Source organism: Octopus bimaculoides, chromosome 24 (assembly GCF_046866305.1).
Source record: "Octopus bimaculoides isolate indiv1 chromosome 24, ASM4686630v1, whole genome shotgun sequence".
Classification (NCBI taxonomy): Eukaryota; Metazoa; Mollusca; class Cephalopoda; order Octopoda; family Octopodidae; genus Octopus; species Octopus bimaculoides.
The window spans coordinates 33,339,406-33,358,979 of NC_142951.1; the positions used below are offsets into that span (position 1 = coordinate 33,339,406).

Below are 19,574 nucleotides of genomic sequence, written 5' to 3' on the forward strand. Positions count from 1 at the left end.
AACTTGAAGCAGATAACGCTATAAATAATAATATGTAAATATTAGGTTAAAAATCTCTTTTCATAGAAAAAGTTAAAGGCTTTTTCTAACCAAAGGCATTTTTAGTAGCTTTATCTTTGAGTTCCAAAGTTAAAAATGAATCACTTTATGCTTCTCAAAGTTCTTGTATTCTCATGACATAAATATATACGCACTTATACAAACACACATACACACACATTATCCAGTGTACCTCCCCATTTACCCTTCAGTACTGTGTTTTTGTGTTTGTTGATCCTACACCAATACCATTGCTCAACAAACAATGTTGGTTTGTTTACATCCTCCCAACTTATTGATTTCAGTAAAGAGACCAACTGAATAAGTACCAGACTTACAAGTGCTGGGGGTCAATTTATTTGATTAAATTCTTCAAAAGGTGCCCCAGCATGGCTGCAGTCCAGTGGCTGAAACAAGTAAGAGGTAACAGGAAGTACCCTCTGTAAAATGGTGGGGTGGGTGCATAGGAGGGGGCGTCCAACTGTAGAAACCATGGTGAAGTGAGATGTTTAAATGAGTCGTGATCTCCTGGCCATGCGTGGGCAGGCAATAACTCTGAAAGATAAACCATGACAACCCACCCTGTCCTTGTCAGCATGAAAAGCAGGCAGAAAAGGATGATAAGGTTAACAATATATATATTTATATGTGTGTATATATGTATATATATATGTGTGTGTGTGTATATGTGTGCGTGTATATATGTGTGTGTGTGTATGTATATGTGTGTATATGTATGTATATATATGTGTGTGTGTGTGTGTATATATATATATATATATATATATATATATATTATTGATAGTAATGGTAAGACGACAAAAGAATGAAAGAGACCTCAATATTATGTAAATAGAGGAATTTATCGGTAAATATAATATGTGACAATTATTCGGTAGCCATAATAAGACTCAGGGTTTTCCGCCCCGACATCTGAAACTCAGAGTTTTATCATGGCTACCAAATAATTGTCACATATTATATTTACCGATATATATATATATATATATATATATATATATATGATTCAACTACAATATTTTGTCATTTAGTCAGTGTGTTTAACATTCATGCGAGGTATCAAAATGTGTTATGTGTGTGATATTTATGCAGTGTATCATTATTATTATTATTATTATTATTATCCATGTAATATGTGTTGAATTCATGAAATATATTATCATCCCTGTAATATGTGCTGCCATAACATATTATTATATATCTGTCATCCCTTGTGTAATATATGTTAAATTTATGAAATATTTGTTGTCAGTCATGTAATATGTATCATTATAATGTGTTGTTGTTTATATTTTATAACTTATTCAATATGGGCAGCCACAAGGCATTATTATTTATGTGTCATCTTTTATGTAATATGTGTTAAATTTATGAAATATGCATTATTGGTTATGTAATATGTACCATCATAATATGTTGTTATTTATAAGTCATTATTTATAGAATATGTCATTATTTATTTAATCTGCGTAGCCATAAGGCATTATTATTTACATGTCACCATTTATGTAATATGTGCTGAATTTATGAAATATACGTTATCAGTTATGTAATATGTTATAATTTGTTATTATTTATATAACATCATTTATGCAATATGTAGTATGTGTTAAATTTATGAAATGTATGTTTTCTTTTGTGTAATGTTATCATTTATGCAATATGTGTTATATTGTGTTATTTATATTATCATTTATGTAATATGTATTATCATGTATGTGATGTTTGTTAATATTAATGTAACATTCAGTCATTATGTTTTTTATGTAATAACACGATTTATTATATAGACAAAAACTTCCCTCATAGTTTTGTGTAAGTTTTTTTTTTTTTTTTTAAACTTGTGTTCTAAGCACCAGTTTAATTTAAATAGCAATAAATAAAACCATTAACACTTATTTTACTAATTATTCTCCGAATTCATGATTGTTTTGAAAATTAATTGGATAACCAATTAGTGGAGCCACTAATGAAGTTTTATCCTTTATCGGTTTTTGACTATGTCCTAAAACAAGTTGGCAATTCTGTAATCTCTTGATTAATTTTATAGCATTCAGGTTACTTTGTTACTTATCTATTCACCTTGTTTTGAATTAGTCAGGCATTATCTCATAGCCTTGAAATTTCAGTGATGTGATGGTTTATTTTTAGAATGATATTGTAGGGTAGGTGTGAGAGGCTGAGTCTGGCCAGTTTGAAATAAAACAGAATATTTGGGCTGGATGTGGCCAGTTTATATGTTAAAGAGTTGGGCAACGGTAACATTAAGCTTTCGGATTACCCTGCCAAGTATAATGCTTATTTATTCAGATTCATTTGAATTAATCTTCTATAGGCACAAGGCCTGCAATTGGGGAGTCAGGGGTGCTAGTCGATTACACTGATCCCAGTGCATGACTGGTACTCATTTAATCTACCTCAAAAGGATGAAAGGCAAAAATCAACCTCAGCAGAATTTGAACACAGAACACAGCGGCAGAAGAAATGCTTCTAAGCATTTCGCCTGGCATGCTAATGATTTTGCCAGCTCACTGCCTTAATAATGATAATAATAATAAATCGACCTCAGGACTTATTCTTTGTAAGCCTAGTACTTATTCTATTGGTCTCTTTTGCTGAATCACTAAGTTACGGGGATGTAAACACACCAGCATCAATTGTTAAGCGATGTTGTGGGGAACAAACACACATACGACAGGCTTCTTTCAGTTTCCGTCTGCCAAATCCACTCAAATCGGTCGGCCCAAGGCTATAGAAGAAGACACTTGCCTAAGGTGCCGTGCAGTGGGACTGAACCTGAAGTCATGTGGTTGGTATACAAGCTGCTTACCTCACAGCCACTTCTGTGAAAAAATACTGCAAAACAGTTTCTGATGCTCTAATGAATCTGCCATATTGCTCTGTAGTTGGTATTGAGCTTATTGTTAGACACACATAAACCTTTACATGGATGGATAAAACAGGTATCACCATGGGTGATATTGGGAGACATTTTTCAGCAGGGTAAAAAGTGCATCTTTATATACCAGTAATTAGAATAAAAGAAAAAACAAAATTTAACTGGAAAACAACAGGAGAATTGTAAATATATTTATTAGCATGATATTAAAAAATACAAAAGTGTTGAAGGGGAGGATGAATTTGAGGAAAAAAAATAACCTCTTGGAAATATAATTGGTCATGGAATGAATGTATAAAAATTTACCTGTGTCTCAAGGTTTAGGAAAAAATATAAAATACAAAAATCATGAATTCAGTTCAAGCTTATTGAGCCTTTAAATTATATTTATTTATTTTTTTTTTAATTCACAACTGTTTTAAACTTTATCACAAAAACCAGTGTGGAAGCTTCTAGGGAGTTGCTGGACCTGTTAAAAAGAGCAACCAATTTTTCGTTGACGAATTCCTTAATGTCTTTAAAATATGGTGGAGTGAACACATTTGTTCTTTTTTTTTTTTTTTTTTATTTATCATAAATATTGGAGTAATAAGGTCACACAAAAATTAGAAATGGAACAGGCAGAACTAGAACTCCGATCAAAATGCACACAATTTACACAGGTTAACAAACTTAACATCTAATATCTATGGAACTGGACTGGACAGGACTATATTGGGGGAGACTGGACAGGGCCTTGGTGGGGTGCATGGATGTTCAAGTGAACTGGGTGTTGGATTAAAGGTCAGTATTTAAAAATAATAATAATAATGATAATTATTATTATTATTCAGAATTAGATAACAAGCAAAAAGCAAATCTTAAGTGGCTTCGTCCTGAATGCCTGGCTGGTTTCAATTGAGTGATGCTGAATGTGTGAGAGTGTGTGTGGGTGGGAGGGGACACAATTGAACAACAGCAGCAGTAACAACAACAACAACAACAACTGCTGCCACAACAACGCTATTGTCATACATAATTTCACTTTCAAAGTTAAGCAGAAAATATAAATTATTTTTGTTAATAAATAAGGAAAAAAAAAAAACATTAGGGAACGAGGTTTGACTGGCATGAACATCACAACAACACATTAATCTTTTGCTGTTTTTGTTGTTGTGGGCCATATAATAATATTAAAAAAAAACAAAAAAACTAAGATACACAATGCCAGGTAAAGGTGGGAGGGGTTAACTGATTAAACAATAACATTGGTTTCAAATTTTGACACAAAGCCAGCAATTTCAGGGGTCGGGCTAAGTCAATTACATTGACCCCCAGTGTTTCACTGGTACTTATTTTATCAACCCTGGGAGGATCAAAGGCAAAGTCGACCTCAGCAAGATTTGAACTCAGAATATAAAGATGGACAAAATGTGACTAAGTATTTGGTCTGATGTGCTAACGACTCTGCCAGCTCGTTGCCTTGCTACACACAATAAAATCAAGGACAGTAAGTGTTGTTGTTGTTGTTATTGTTATTGTTATTATTATTATTATTAAGGTGGTGGGCGGGCAGAATCGTTAGCACGCCGGGCGAAATGCTTAGCAGTATTTCGTCTGCTGCTACGTTCTGAGTTCAAATTCCACCAAAGTCGACTTTGCCTTTCATCCTTTCGGGGGTCGATTAAATAAGTACCATAAGTACCAGTTATGCACTGGTGTCGATGTAATTGACTTAATCCCTTCTCCCAAGTTGCCCTTGTGGCAAAATTTGAAATCATCATCATTCTATTATTATTATTATTATTATAATTATAAAGGTAGTGAGTTGACCAAATCAGCATGCTGGACAAAATGCTAAGTGACATTTTGTCCGTTTATACACTCCGAGTTCAACTTTGGCCTTGATACAATGAGTATCGGCTGAGCACCAGGCTCCAGGTAATTATCAAGCCTTGTGCCTATGGTAGAAAGGGTTATTATGACTTTCATCAGAATTATTCTGTGGGCGTGGAGGACCACTGGAAGCCAAATGTAAATGGTAAGTTATTGATAAATTACAAAGTTCCTTCTTGTATTACTGTTGTTGTTGTTGTTAGCATGTGAAAACTCAGTAATGTTATTTTATTACATACATGTGTGCATATTTGTGTGTGCGTATGTATATATATATATATATATATATATATATATGCACACACATGCACGCATACACAAAAATGTATATATATGCATAAAACATATATACAAATGTATACACACATATGAAGACCCATAGAAACACTCATATACACATATATATATATACAGGCATACACATATATACACACACAAAAATGCATATGTATATATATATATATATATATAAATATAATCATCATCGTTTAACGTCCACTTTCCATGCTAGCATGGGTTGGACAATTTGACTGAGGACTGGTGAACCAGATGGCTACACCAGGCTCCAATCTGATTTGGCAGGGTTTCTGCAGCTGGATGCCCTTCCTAATGCCAACCATTCCGAGAGTGTAGATATATATATATATATATATACACACATACATACACACTCATAAAAACTTATCTACATGTATACACGCACATATACATACATGTACGTATACTTTTACTGCACGGTTATGCACAGTTTGGTTGAGATTTGTACAGATGAAATAGGAAAAATATGAAAGGCACTTGGAATATTTGGTCGGGTGTTGCATTTGGAAGGATGCCCTAGAAAACAGTTTGGTGCCAAGTACAATAACTATCAGACAGACAGACACACAGTCACCATTAATTCTACTCAACTACTACTACTACTACTACTACTACTACATCTAGCAGAAGTAGTAAGTATCCAGTGGTAGTAACACTGTCATTGTGCCACACAGCCACCCGGCCAATGATATTTTTTTTTTGTAAATATATATATAAACTGTGGTAAATTAATTGTTAGTTTTGCTTTCGTGTTCGTTTTCCACATCTTCCTCACGGAACATTGAAGTTCTGAGGGATTTTTTCTTTCCTGCTCTATCTCAAAGCAAACACACACACACACACACACACACACACACACACACACACACACACACACACACACACACACACACACACACACACACACACACACACACACACACACCACTGTCAAGATTCCGGTCTGTCCTTTGTTTGAGGAGTCGACTGATTTACCTCCTCTTGCTTGCTGCCCATTTCATTCACTGCTGTTAATGGAACCCCTTTCGAATCTGTTCCTCCTCGAATCCCTCGTCGGCTTGGAAACAGGGTAGGCCTTATTGAAGTTGAAGCAGTGGGCAACAACGATGAAAATGAGGGTGAAGAAAGCAAGGAAAACAGCCATGGCAAAGAAGTAATAGTCAAGATGGTTGGCCTGAGTGACACGACCGTTGTGGTCACACTTCCGTATGTTGATGTCACCAAAGTCTTCACCAAAGAACAGAGTTCCTTTCAGAGATTGTATTATACCAATGCTGACAAGACTGCCAATACCGGAGAAAAACAAGAAAAGGCCCATGATTATTCCTTTCATTGATGTTGGCGCCATTGAATAGGCAAATTCCAGACCTGTCAAAAGACAAAGAAAAAAAGGAATTAAAAATTATTATTATTATTTCATATATGCACAACAGATTAGATTGCTGGATAACAAAAACCCTAACATCGGGCTACAACAAGTAACCTTAGATGCCAAGAACCCTCCTAAGTATTCTAGCTGTCCCTAATAATACTTTTATCTGGAGCTGCACTAAACTATTTTGAGATGCAAGCCGTTTGATGCTTTAAAAAAAAATCATATCTTTTTAGAATTAGGTAATAGAAAAAATTGTATTAAAAAGTTGCTAGAAATATTTTGTTTATTGTAGAATTTTAACCCTTTCGTTACCAACCTGGCTGAAACCGACTCTGGCTCTGAGTACAAATATCTTGTTTTCATAAGTTTTGAATTAAAATTTTCCACCAAACCTTAGTCACAATTTATGCTCCTAATACTAAATGAGTGATAACTAAGTTATTTTACTAAATTCTTTGTGATATTTAAAATTAATTGAAAGAAACACAGAGCATCTCAACATAAATACGATAATGAAAGGGTTAACTAATTTATTGCAGATAAATTTTAGCAAGAAAATCTTATATGGATTCCCCCGCCTCCCTGCCAAGGGTCATATGGACCCTAGTTGAGAACCATTAGTTCAGAGCATAATGGAATTAATGGAAAGATCAAAAGTTTGTTTCTTACCTGCAACACTTGCAAAGACTTCACTGATTCCAAGAAAGGCGTATTGTGGAACTTGGTAGAAGATGCTCATGTCTGCAGCATAGAATTGATCATGTTGCCCTGGAATGGTATATACGGCATATATAAATATTCTTTTGTTCTATTTACTTGTTTCAGTCATTTGACTGTGGCCATGCTGGAGCACTGCCTTGAAGGATTTTTAGTTGAAGAAATTGATCCCAGGACTTATTCTTTATAAGCCTAGTACTTACTTATTGGTTACTTTTGCCAATCCACTAAGTTACAGGGACATAAACACACCAGCATTGGTTGTCAAGCGAGGACGGCAGGGACAAACACAGACACATAAACGTGTGCATGCATGCACACACACAAACTTCTTTCAGTTTCTGCCTACCAAATCCACTCACAAGGCTTTGGTCAGCCTGAGGCTGTAGTAGAAGATGCTTGCCCAAGGTGCCACTCATTAGGACTGAACCCGGAACCATGTAGTTGGAAAGCAAGCTTCTTACCACACAGTCATGCCTGTAGATCTTCCAGTATCCCTGTACACATATATATACAGAGAAAAATGTATGCATCTAGAGAAGTCTGTCTTGCACAGAATATAAATGATAACAGGAATTAAAAGATTGAGTTTTACTAGTCCAACAGCTGTTTCTGGGGGCTTGCTGGTCTGGAATAATGATAGTAACTTAATTCCATCATCTGGTAATACCGCCTCCATCTTCAGGGGAGAATTTTACATTTGAGGTGTTGACAGGATGGCGTTTAAAGATGGAATGATTATGTACACACACACACACAGCCATATAATAATACACACACATATATACAGAGAAAAAGATGTTCACTTACCCAGAGTGCCAATGGTCTGCTCAATAATGTGACACTGGCATTGGTATTTGGGGTCGTAGTAGACAGTTTGCAGCCGAAATAATTCCACCACACCAGCAGCAACCATTGCAAGGACTGCGAATATCATACCAGTGGTGATGCGTTGAGTCAACGAGAACGAATAACCCACGGAGTCAAACCAAGGATAGATGACTTTTTCCATGAGAGGCAAGATCAAGAATATGAGGAGAACATCACAGAGGGACAGCCAGGCTACGGCTACCTGTTGGAAAGGTGAAATGTGGGGGTTTAGAATACTGTCATTACTGTGGAGTATATTGCAGAAAGAGAGGGTGAGAGAGGGAGGAGGGAGACAGACAAAGTGTGATAAAGGGAGGTATGGAAGGAGGGAGAGGGGAGATGGAAGGAAGGAGAGGGAGAGATGGAAGGAGGGAGGGAGAGAGAGACAAAGTGAGATAAAGAAAGAGAAAGAGAGATGAAGAAGCCTTAACACAGTAAATGTGATACAATAAAAAACAAGATGGAGAAAATAAATCACACTAACCTTTGGATAATTAACTTCTGATGCTTTTGTGCAATTATAGTTATGATTTTGTAAGACTTTCGCAGTGCCATTTTGCATTGAAAGCCTCATGTGCAGCCCCTGCACTAAAAATGTTGTCTCCATCTTAAGGAGAAAAGGGAAAAGAAAAAAACAGAAAAATCAGAGTTTGCAAAAATAAACAAAAAAAAGTGCAAGTTTTATATCCAACTTAATGTGGATGTCAGCAACAGAGACCAATAGAATAAGTATCGGGCTTTAAAAAAATAAAGTAGTGGGGTCAGTTCACTTGACTAAGAATTCTTCAAGGTGGTGCCCCAGCACGGCCACAGTCTAATGACTGAAACAAGTAAAAGATTTTTTAAAATGTTAGCATATTTTATGTTAAAGACTCACCTGAAAATACACCATCCAGTAGGGAATTAAAGCAATGAAGAAGATAAAAACTTTCCCAAGAGCCTTTACATCGTTCACCAGTGAATCATGGAAACGCCCTCCGTAACGAACTTTCGAATAATCCAAAAAGCTCTTCTTGTGCAAATTATCCTCGATTTGATCCAGTTGGGAATTACTGAAAGAAATTTTGGAACAGAAGGTTACATTTTGCTTACAACGGATGATTTAAGTGAATTGAGGTAAGCTTAGGGGCATGGAAATTTGTATGTAAAATGTAGGACTTTTTTTTATCTTTTACTGGTTTCAACAAATGATTTGTAAAAGGACTTACTAGGAATTAAAGGTGATCCGCTTCTGTTTGCACTTGCGTCTGTTGACAAAGGCATTGTTTATAATTTGGTAAATATTAATAAGAACACTTCCATTTGGCGGGGAAACTTTATAACAACATCGACCTGGAACAATATTGAAAATATATTGCAACACTAACAACAACAATAATGATTACCACAATGATTACACACACACACATATATATATATATATATATATATATATATATATATATATCAGGCATGTGCTTTTTTCAGTTACCATCTACAAAATCCACTCACAAGGCTTCGGTCAGCCTTAAACTGTAGTAGAAGGCAAGGTGCCACACAGTGAGACTGAACTCAAAACCATATGTTTGGGAAACAAACTTCTTAGCACACAGCCACACCTAATTATATTTCATGATAAGTCTTGTAACGATGGTAATTATCCAACAATACATAGAATTGGAATTTTCTGTGAGTCATATTGCCTCAATAAACTTGACCCACTTCAGCAAAAGATAGCTTCAAATGTAACACTCCTAAATAAAAAACAAATTGGTATATAAAACTAATTTCGACAGTAAAGTGTAACTAAATTTTGAGTAGAAATACCTAATTTCCAATGTAAAAAGGTTATAATTAAGATTTTGATCTTAAATCCTTGCAAAAGTCTTTAATTTTAAAATGAACACTTAAAAATTTTCTTACAAAATGAACACTTATAAACTTATAAATTTTTATGATCTTTGAATGTTGGGCCTCACAGAGGAAAGGGACAAGGTGGTGAAGCTTGATCTTTGAATGTTGGGCCTTACGGAGGTGATGATAAGTGACCAAGACCTTTGGTGCTATGCAGTGCTCGAGATGACTCATCAAGCCAAATGAAATCATAGTCGTGGCTGTTGCCAGTTCATGTTAATAGCACCTGGGAAATTATGGTCAAGGTCTTTGCTGGGGTCATTCACATCCACCTACTTTGTAGCAAGGTGGTGAGGGAAAGCATCTTGTTTTGTTCAACATCCTTTAAACATTAAGACAGTCTTGCAGATTTTTGTAGCCTCAGATATCATTGTCATTAGTCTATCAATTAAGGAGTTGTATTCTCTCCCCAAGATCCCAAGTTCAGCCAAACTTTGCGCCAAACATGATGGTATGTAGCCAGTTGCTCCAATAATGATAATAAGTATGAAACTGAATGTGTATCTCGGGAACTGGATTTGCAAACTCCTTATCAATGGGCCAGAGATGTCCTCTTTCTCTTGTATTTTTCTATGTACTATCTTCTCGATGAACAGGTCCATTTTTATTTCTGTTGTTCTGATAAACAGATTTTACCTTTGCTCCTTCGGGAGATATCTGTATCAGCTCTTATTTCATACCTCTCCTAAAGTTCATTAGCTATCCTAATTATGTTGTTGATTTCCTAATTATGCTGTTGGTCTCAAGGTTGCAAACTTGGGCAAGATAGTTACTGGTCTCTTTCCTCCGCTGCAGATGTGGTCAAACCGTCCAACCCATGCCAGCATGGAGAACAGATGGAAAACGATGACGATGATGATAACACACATACAAACAAGTACTAACTCACCTGCAACAAATACAAGAAATCCCAATGCCAGTGTTCCAAGAGCTGCAGCAAAACCATAGAAAAAGGAAAAATACTGCTGTATAAAAGTCAGCACTCCAAGACCGATGAAGGCACCAATATTCAAAGCCAGGTAGAACCAATTGAAAAAACTCCTGATGTTCACAGGTGAATTGTTTTGAACCTGGAATTACAGAAAAACAATTTTTTTTTTTTAGATGATTCAGTTTAATTAATATCCAAATTTAAATAATGCAACATGTATACCATGAAAGTACAGGGACAGTGGATTTTGTCTGACATATGAGGTGCAGGGGGGGGGGGCTGTAGGGTGAAGTTAAGTTCCACTGTGTGGCACCTTGGACAAGTTTCTTCTGCTGTAGCCCTGGGCCAACCAAAGTCTTATGAGTGGATTTAGTAGATACAAAAAGAAAAAGATAAAACTCATTCCCCAAGTCATATAGACTCATAAAGCTGGTTTCCTGGTTTCTGAAGTGTATATATTCCCCCTCCTGGATAGGACGCCAGTTCATTACAGGACTTCTCACTTTTGCTCGCTGAGTGGAATTGAGTAACATGAAATGAAGCGTCTTGTTCAAGAACACTGTGCATCACCCGGTCCCAGAATTAAAATTACAATCTTACAATCATGAGTCCAATATCCTGACCACTAAGCCATGTGCCTCTTGGATTTAGTAGAGGGAAACTGAAAGAAGCCTGTCATGTGTGTATGTATGTATGCATATGTGTGTGTGTGTTTCTTTGCCTTGTGGGAGCAAACCCATCAAACCCTCACTGCCATAGACACCAAAGAAAGAAATTGATGTTTTCGGATATGTCAGATCCAGAATTCTCAGGATCTGCTAAATTATTATATATTCCTTTAATTCAAAAATTATTTTTTATCCATTGAAGGCCATTTTTATCTCAACCCCCAGTCTTAATAAATTCAAACACACCATTTTAAATTTGGAGGAAATGAAAATACATTTTAAACATTCCATCTAATGTTTTGTATATAATTACAAGGTACATAAACTGTTTTCTGACACTGTAACAAAGATAATATCTATTTATAGAATGAATTTTCATCTTGATAAAAACCAAAACAAAACATAACGAAGAGAAAAAAAAAAACAATACGTAATTACTATCAATGCCAAATTTAGTTCCTGATTACTCCTTATCAAGGAACAATACATTTAGCCAAATTCTGCAGGATTTAACTGGATGCTGGTTGATATGACAGCCAATGTGAATGTACTTATAAAGAATATATAACACAATATTGCAACCACAGAAAAACTTAACATTATCATAATGATTTTAACTCTTTCTTGCATATCAGTTGACTGAGACGATAGAGAGATGGCATTTATTTCCGGCCATTGTCTCTAGTCTTCTTGAACAAAATACTTCATTTTACGTTGCTCCGATCCACTCGAGAGTTTGTGCAACAGATTAGCATCCTGTTCAGTAAGGAGTGTTGTGGTTTTGGTTACTTATATGGTATGGGAACTGAATAACTGACCCAGTGAAGTCTAGGACTTGGGTCAGTACTTACTTCACATCCTCCAGTATGGCTGGTCACACAGGGCCGAGGAAAAAGTGGGCAGAATTGTTAGGATGCGAGCTGGCAGAATCGGTAGCATGCTGGGCGAAATGCTTAGCAGTATTTTGTCTGCCGTTACGTTCTGAGTTCAAATTCCGCCGAGGTCGACTTTGCGTTTCATCCTTTCGGGGTCAAAGAAAGAAAGTGATGCCTTCAGACATGTCAAATCCAGAATTCTCAGGATCTGCTAAATTATTATATATTCCTTTAATTCAAAAATTATTTTTTATCCATTAAAGACCATTTTTTTCTCAACCCCCAATCTTAATAAATTCAAAGACACCATTTCAAATTTCAAAAATTCCTTTGTCTGTCCTTGCTTGTCCCCTCTATGTTTAACCCCTTGTGGGCAATAAAAGGGGGGGGGGAAGTAACTCACTTTTAAGGGTTTAGGCAGATTTATCTATCCTTTTTCTTTTAGATGGTTCTAAAATCCTTTTCTAAATTTTTAATATATAAATTTTTGCTAATTTGGGATACACCTCGTTACCTTCACTTTTAATTCCCTCATTTAACGTCCGTTTTCCCTGCTGGCATGGGTTGGACGGGCAAAATATGCACCTAATTCAATAGAATTATGAAGGTTACTCTGATTACCATGCATAAAATGCAATACATACATACATACATATATATATATATATTGTAGATTAGGTAGGCATAATTCGCCCCTGCTTTTCAATCTCAGTATTTAAGCTACGCATAGTACTGCTGTAGTACATGTGCTGCGTACATTTCTACAGCCCCCGCTTTCTTTACGTGCTACAAAAGCAGAAATAGATCTGCCTTCAACTCAGTCGAGCGCCTGTGTTTCCTCTTTATATATTTTGTGTTTTACTACATAAAGGTCGCCGAGAGCCTACCCTGATTAATAACTGACAGCACGTGCCTGACACAAACACACATAGCTCGCCTCCCTCCATACATTTTTGAACAGCTGAGAGTGAGGATCCGCTTGTAGTAAGCAGAATATTGAGTTGAGAGCAATGACATAATAATGTACTATTAGAACGTGATTATGCCAGTAGCTAGCAGGCCGACTGTTAGAATGCTGTTCGCGATATGGTAAACACTAATAAACAAACATCGATTTTCCTTCCACCACAGGCTTACATCAGAGTCGGGGGGGGGGGTGAGCAAACGAGAATGTGTAGGTAGATTCCATGCGTTTTTTCTAGAATTTTTGCCCTGCATGTGAAATTAAACATCTTCTGACTGTCCGTTATATGGAAACTGAATACATACCGTCCGTGCGCGCGCCCGTGTATGTATGGGGTAGGGTGGATGCTATAATGATTGTCTACTTGAAAGATTCGCTGCTGATCCACAATTAGTAACTTTTGTTCAGTCGATATTTTTAGTATATTCAAGAGACACCGACAAAATAAACCACATGCATATGTGCGTATGCTCGAGGGAGCGTGAGTGTAACGGAGAGAGAGAAAGAATAAGAGAGAATTAGTGTATAATTAAGTATGTATTCACCATTTGTTTATTCCTGTCACAACCGACACTTCAACATGTGTGTGTGTGTGTGTGTATTGTGTATGTGTAAGTCAATACGTGACCGCGTTAGATCACTTCTTAGGGTCAAGTGTTCCAGTAGTTCCTGTGGGAGAGTGGATAAAGTGTTGTACAGCGCTGGGCGGAAGTAAAGAATGGAGATGACCAATAACCATCAGCATTTCGGGTTTTTTCCCCGTCTTTTATACGAGCCAGACTTTGCACATTCTGTGAACATCCCCCACATTCTGTGTCGCAATGAATATCCCTAAGAACTACGTCAAGGGTTCCTTGTTGTTTGTTATCGACATTAAGGACTTGCCCAACTTTCCCAAATATTTTTGGTGTCATCTAAACAAAGGAATGCCCTGCAGTTACTAACCACTGTGGGCAAGCCATTAATGTAGATAACAAACAATAAGGGCCCAAGTACCAACCCTTGTAATACACAACCTGCTAACAGGGCCATCTTAGCAGCATTATAGGCTCCTGAGCAAATCAATACACTGAACTCTATAGTATTTCCTGACAGCAAGCCACAACATACAAGGATCAGTATTGGGCCCCTAAACCCATGAGGGACCCCAGGGTAATCAATGCACTGGATACTATAGTATTTAATGACAGCAAGACACGACATGTATAGATCATAACTGGGCCCCTAGACCAATTAGAGCCCTCAGACAATTCCCTGTACTGGACAGTATAACATTTATTTACTGACAGCAAGCCACCACATACAAAGATCAGAATTGAGCCTGTAGACCTACGAGACCCCCTAACAGCTGTCCATTGTGCCTGTGCCTTAAGATGGCTCTATTCATTACACCCATCCATGTTGATGGTTCCCCAATTACAACAATTCCTGGTTTTGATCCAAACCAAGAATATCTCTAACTCTGACGTAATTTTTCAGTTCTTCCAGCAACCTTCTGAACGTGGGCAGCCAAAACCCATCCTATGCCACTGGAATTCATATAATATCCAGGGAACACAACTATTATATGAACTGTACCCAGCCACTTAATATTTGTTAAGGAGTAAAAAATAAGGGTATCTTATGATTATAGTTTTATCCCTCTAATTCCCAAATACCCTTGATGTTACTATGCTGTTTGTGTGCGGAACTCTAGTCAGCTCTGATCAAGCAGACTTAAGCTAATAAGCATGCACATAGTAAACCACATCAACGGCACCCCTCGCTATAAACATTTAGCAACTTATGAAACCCCTTAATCAGTTGTGGTATTATCGATCTGCCAGAGATTAAACCAAATTATCACTAAACTGATTATGTTCCTTCAAATGTCCGTTTATCCTTTCTACAGATTATGAACTGTGGAGGCCATAATCTTTCACACGACAGCTGTTAGATTTACTGGTTGATATTTGCAAAGAATCCCTTCTCCGTCCATTCTTGTAGCTCACGGTGATGTCAAGTCTTCAACAGCCTCTGAGTATGGACTGTTCATGAAAAATTAATATCTAACTCCAGTGGGGCACTGAGTTGGCAGAATCATTAGCACACCAGGCAAAAGGCTTAGTGGAATGTCATCCGTCTTAACGTCCCGAGTTCAAATTCTGCCGAGGTTGACTTTGCCTTTCACCCTTTCAGGGTCGATGAAATAAGTACCAGTCATGTACTGAGGTGAATCTAATCAACTTGACCCCTTCCCCAAAATTGTTGGCCCTGTGTCAAAATTTGAAACCAATGTTTAACTCTAGTGGATCCAGAAGTAACTCTAATACAAAGTCGCCTGCTGGGCCCCTTCTCTAAATATAAGTTTAGCATCCTTGAATTTTGAGAGGACTTCAGTGAGGTAGAGTCACTATGTACGGTAGCCAAATTAGTCGCCCTCTTACTTAAATATAAGTTTCGAGACTACCCTGTGACAATCTGTACACCGTACGCTACGCTACTGGATCAACCACTACCACCACCACACGCTCCATCATCCCAGAACCCGAAATTAATGTTGTTCCGCCTTGTTAAATTTCTCCTGGACACCTTCGTCATTGTTTCTTTCTTAAAAGCCCTTGAATACTGCTATGCTTTAGATCAGTAAATTTACTCCTTTTCATTTTAACAACGTGCCTTGTTTATCTCAATTATTGATAACTCCGTAATCTATCTTGTTTCTATCCGAGGTATTTTCTCTACCAAGGTCTGTTGTGCGCACACCACTTAAAGTTAATTGTTTTCGTTGTTAAAATAAATACTTACGATTGATATACTGTAGTTTATTTATCAGCTAACAAAGCTGTGACATTATATACGGCCAAATATCAGCGTAGTGCGAGTTACAACCCGTGGTATTTTGAGACCAATTACGCATCTGACATACAGCATAACAAAGCGTGCAATAATTGATGTAATCCGCAAAGGACTTGTTGAAGTAATAGACGATGTACACATATATATTTCCGTTTCTTCAATAACGACTTTCACATGATTATTAAAGTGGCCAAGCATGGGCTGATGCGCAGAGTGGACCAAAGCAGGTGACCACTTTATATGTGTGTTTGCTAGCGGGCGGCCAAAACCAACGCAACGCCTTTACGCTTGATATGATAGTCAAGGAACACGACTAGCAAACGAGCTATATCTGGCCCACATAATATTTGTTTAGGGGCAAAAAGAGGGATACCATATGGTTACGGTTTTCCTATTCTAATTCCAAGTACCCTTGATGTTATTATGGCGTGAGTGTGTGTAATTACAGTAACTCCTGACTGAGCAGACCTAAGATATATAACCTTGTATATAGGTAGTAGCTTAAACAGCCAAGTACGGGTCACAGATCCGCCAGTCCGGATATACTTGTCTCTACGCCTAATTGAGGACCACACTAAAATCCCTGACATAAAGTAAGTTTATAGTATGAAGGTCTAGTTTTGACAGAATGTTTAAAGGTTTTTGAGGAAAGCCTAGCAGAGTCACGCAGAAGGAACTAGATCGAGGTGTGGTTAGTTACTGTTGCCCTGTGAGGGTGTGCTTTAACTGGAAATGAAAACAATACAAACGAAGAAATCCTGACAACTAAAAATGTACAAGGAACTTCTTCAACAGTTTTCAAATTCGAATAAGTGACAAAAGAAAAACACAGGAAGTGTTTGTTTTGTTTATTTTTGCTCTTAATCTCTTGACATAGATATGATTTCAGTGTGCATTCAGGTGTGGCTATTTATTTACTAATTGTTTTGTAATTCGCAGTTAAAATACAGCAAAAAAAACAAAAACTTTCTCTTTCTTAAAGTTAGGTAAGTTTGGTAGAAGTAATCCAGGGGTCGATCAAGCGAAGCTCTGGTCTTTAGAAACAATATTAGAAATTAAAATTTTATGTTAGTAAAATGTGAAACATACAACGTACCTGGTCAGCGCCAAAAGGAATGATGTTAGCTTTGAAGAATCCGATTCCAACGGCAGCAGTGGTTAAAATGAAGAAAATGGGAAGTGAACAGTTTTCCTCGAAGAGATTTGGAATGTGCATACTGCTGTTCCGTGTGTGGTTGGGGCAGAAATTATAGAAGACGTTCTTCTTGCCATCTTTGTGGACGGGTGCCGCGACGAAAAGAAGGAAGAAATAACCAATAACATAGATGAGGAAGGAAAATAAAAGTCCTTTAAAGCGTCCGAGGAGGGTATCAGCGATGAGACCCCCCAGCAAAGAAGTAATAAAAGACAGGCCCAGAAAATAGAAGGAGAGAGACGAAGCATTGTAAGCATTCCAGTGAAGCGGGTTCTCGTTTAGAAAAAGCACCAAGTTCCCTAAAAGACTGTAAAAAGCGATTCTTTCACAGGCCTCCACAATTAAAATCGCAGCACAAGAGGTTCTCGTTTTGCATTTCGATGTTTGATTGTCGTCGGTGAGGATCACGGAAGGGGGTTTATTCGTTAGTTTCTCGCTATACAAGCTGGGATTCCGCTCCCTAAATAATAAAGGATCGGATTCTGACATTTCATCCCCTTTTTTTTTTTTTCTCCGCTAGAAAACTCTCAGATGATTTAACTAAAGACAAATGACGGGAACCAAAACAGAAGCCATCTTCGTTTATCACATGCAGCTGATCTCAGCTGAGTTGCTTATAAAATAATGTCAGGGTCACAACTGAAACGAAATTAGCGAATCACAAAAAAGAATACTCTCTCTCTCTCTCCCACTATCTTTTCCCCCTCTCTCTTTCTCTTCCCTCTCTCCTCTCTCTCTTTTTCTTTCCCCCGTCTGTCTTTCTTTCTCCCCTCTCTCTCTCTCCCTCTCTTGCCGTCTCTCGCCCTCTTCCCTCTCTCTATTCCCTTCTCTCTCCTTCCTATCTATTTCTGTCTTTCTATCCCCTCTCCCTATCCCCCTCTCTCTCTGTTTATTTCTTTCTTCTCCCTCACTCTCCGTCTCTTTTCCTGCTATGTTGTAAACGATAGGCCTTCGTACTTTGGAGCTGGAAAAAATCCATTAATAATCTTGAAGTCATTGTAATCGTAAATTCAAATTAAATTAACGCCAAAAAATAAATATTTATTTATTTTTTTTTTGGTGTTAATACACTGATGTATTATTTTCTCTCTCTTCCTATCTTTCTCACCCCCTCTCTTTTTGTATGCGTTTGAGTGATGGGTGTATTGTCACCAAATTGCTAAGATAAAAATCAACAGTTTTTTTCTCAACTAGATTATATATCAGTACATAACATATTTTGAAACCAGACGGTATGTATATATGCATGTGCTTGTGTGCATGTGTATACATACATACATACATACATACATACATACAAAGAGAATACCTACGCTGAACTATTGATTAGAAGTTCAGGTTCATACCTGTAATTATTGCGGCTCTGGGTTATGTAACACACTGCCTAAGTACCAGTCTTGAGAAATTAGGCTTCTCAAAACCAGAAAGGAGAACGTTAATTCGAAGACTACAGATCCAATCCATCACTGGAACTGTTAAAATCTGTAAAACTTTCCAGAAGTTTAGTATTTAAGTATATGAGCATGTCTAGATATGTAAGTATATGTAGGAGAATGCATAGATAAAACATACAAATCTGCACATATAAATACATACATACATACATACATACATACATACATACAAAAATACCCTGTTGTTGATGTTGAAATTCCAATGAAGGAAGCTTGGATCTAGGTTAGAAACCGGTTCTTTCTCTATTGGCAGGAAATCTTGAAAGAAAACTGAATAACAACATACATATATGCATACATGCATACATACATACATACAGAAATAAATAAAACAATACATAAAAGTCTGCATATGCACTGGCTCCAAATACTGCACAGATGCATGCATGCAAAAATACTCTGTTGATGTTGAAATTCCAAGAATTCTAAGTTAGAAACCAGTTCTTTCTCTATTGGCACCACTACCACCACTGCTGCCACAGCCACTACCACCACCGCCGCTGCCGCCACCACCAGCACCATCACCTCCTCCACTGTTGCCACCACTTACTGTCACCATATCAAAGAATGAGAGATTCTCTTAATGGCTTTTCAACCTACTAGAAATAAGAGTCAAATCACTATAAAATTACATTACATCCT

General features: G+C 37.1%; 1 protein-coding gene across 1 annotated transcript; it reads right to left on the minus strand.

Moving 5' to 3' along the window:
- Positions 1-5,939: 5,939 nt before the first annotated feature.
- LOC106876753 (solute carrier family 15 member 4) lies at positions 5,940-18,211 on the minus strand. The gene is made up of 8 exons (XM_089341169.1): positions 17,380-18,211; positions 10,897-11,077; positions 9,323-9,446; positions 8,992-9,166; positions 8,599-8,721; positions 8,055-8,316; positions 7,197-7,295; positions 5,940-6,520 (listed from the first exon to the last, which is right to left on the minus strand). The coding sequence occupies exons 1-8, from the start codon at positions 17,965-17,967 to the stop codon at positions 6,150-6,152; spliced, it is 1,923 nt and encodes a 640-aa protein (XP_089197295.1). The 5' UTR covers positions 17,968-18,211; the 3' UTR covers positions 5,940-6,149.
- Between the last annotated feature and the right edge of the window lie 1,363 nt (positions 18,212-19,574).

Bases quoted from the DNA above. Each gene is read 5' to 3' on its own strand.
- LOC106876753 (XM_089341169.1), bottom strand. From the start codon at position 17,967: ATGTCAGAATCCGATCCTTTATTATTTAGGGAGCGGAATCCCAGCTTG. The intron at 9,447-10,896 runs GTGAGTTAGTAC...ATATTGTTCCAG, and splicing joins ATTTCTTGTATTTGTTGCAG to GTCGATGTTGTTATAAAGTT. The intron at 6,521-7,196 runs GTAAGAAACAAA...GTCTTTTGACAG, and splicing joins AGTCTTTGCAAGTGTTGCAG to GTCTGGAATTTGCCTATTCA.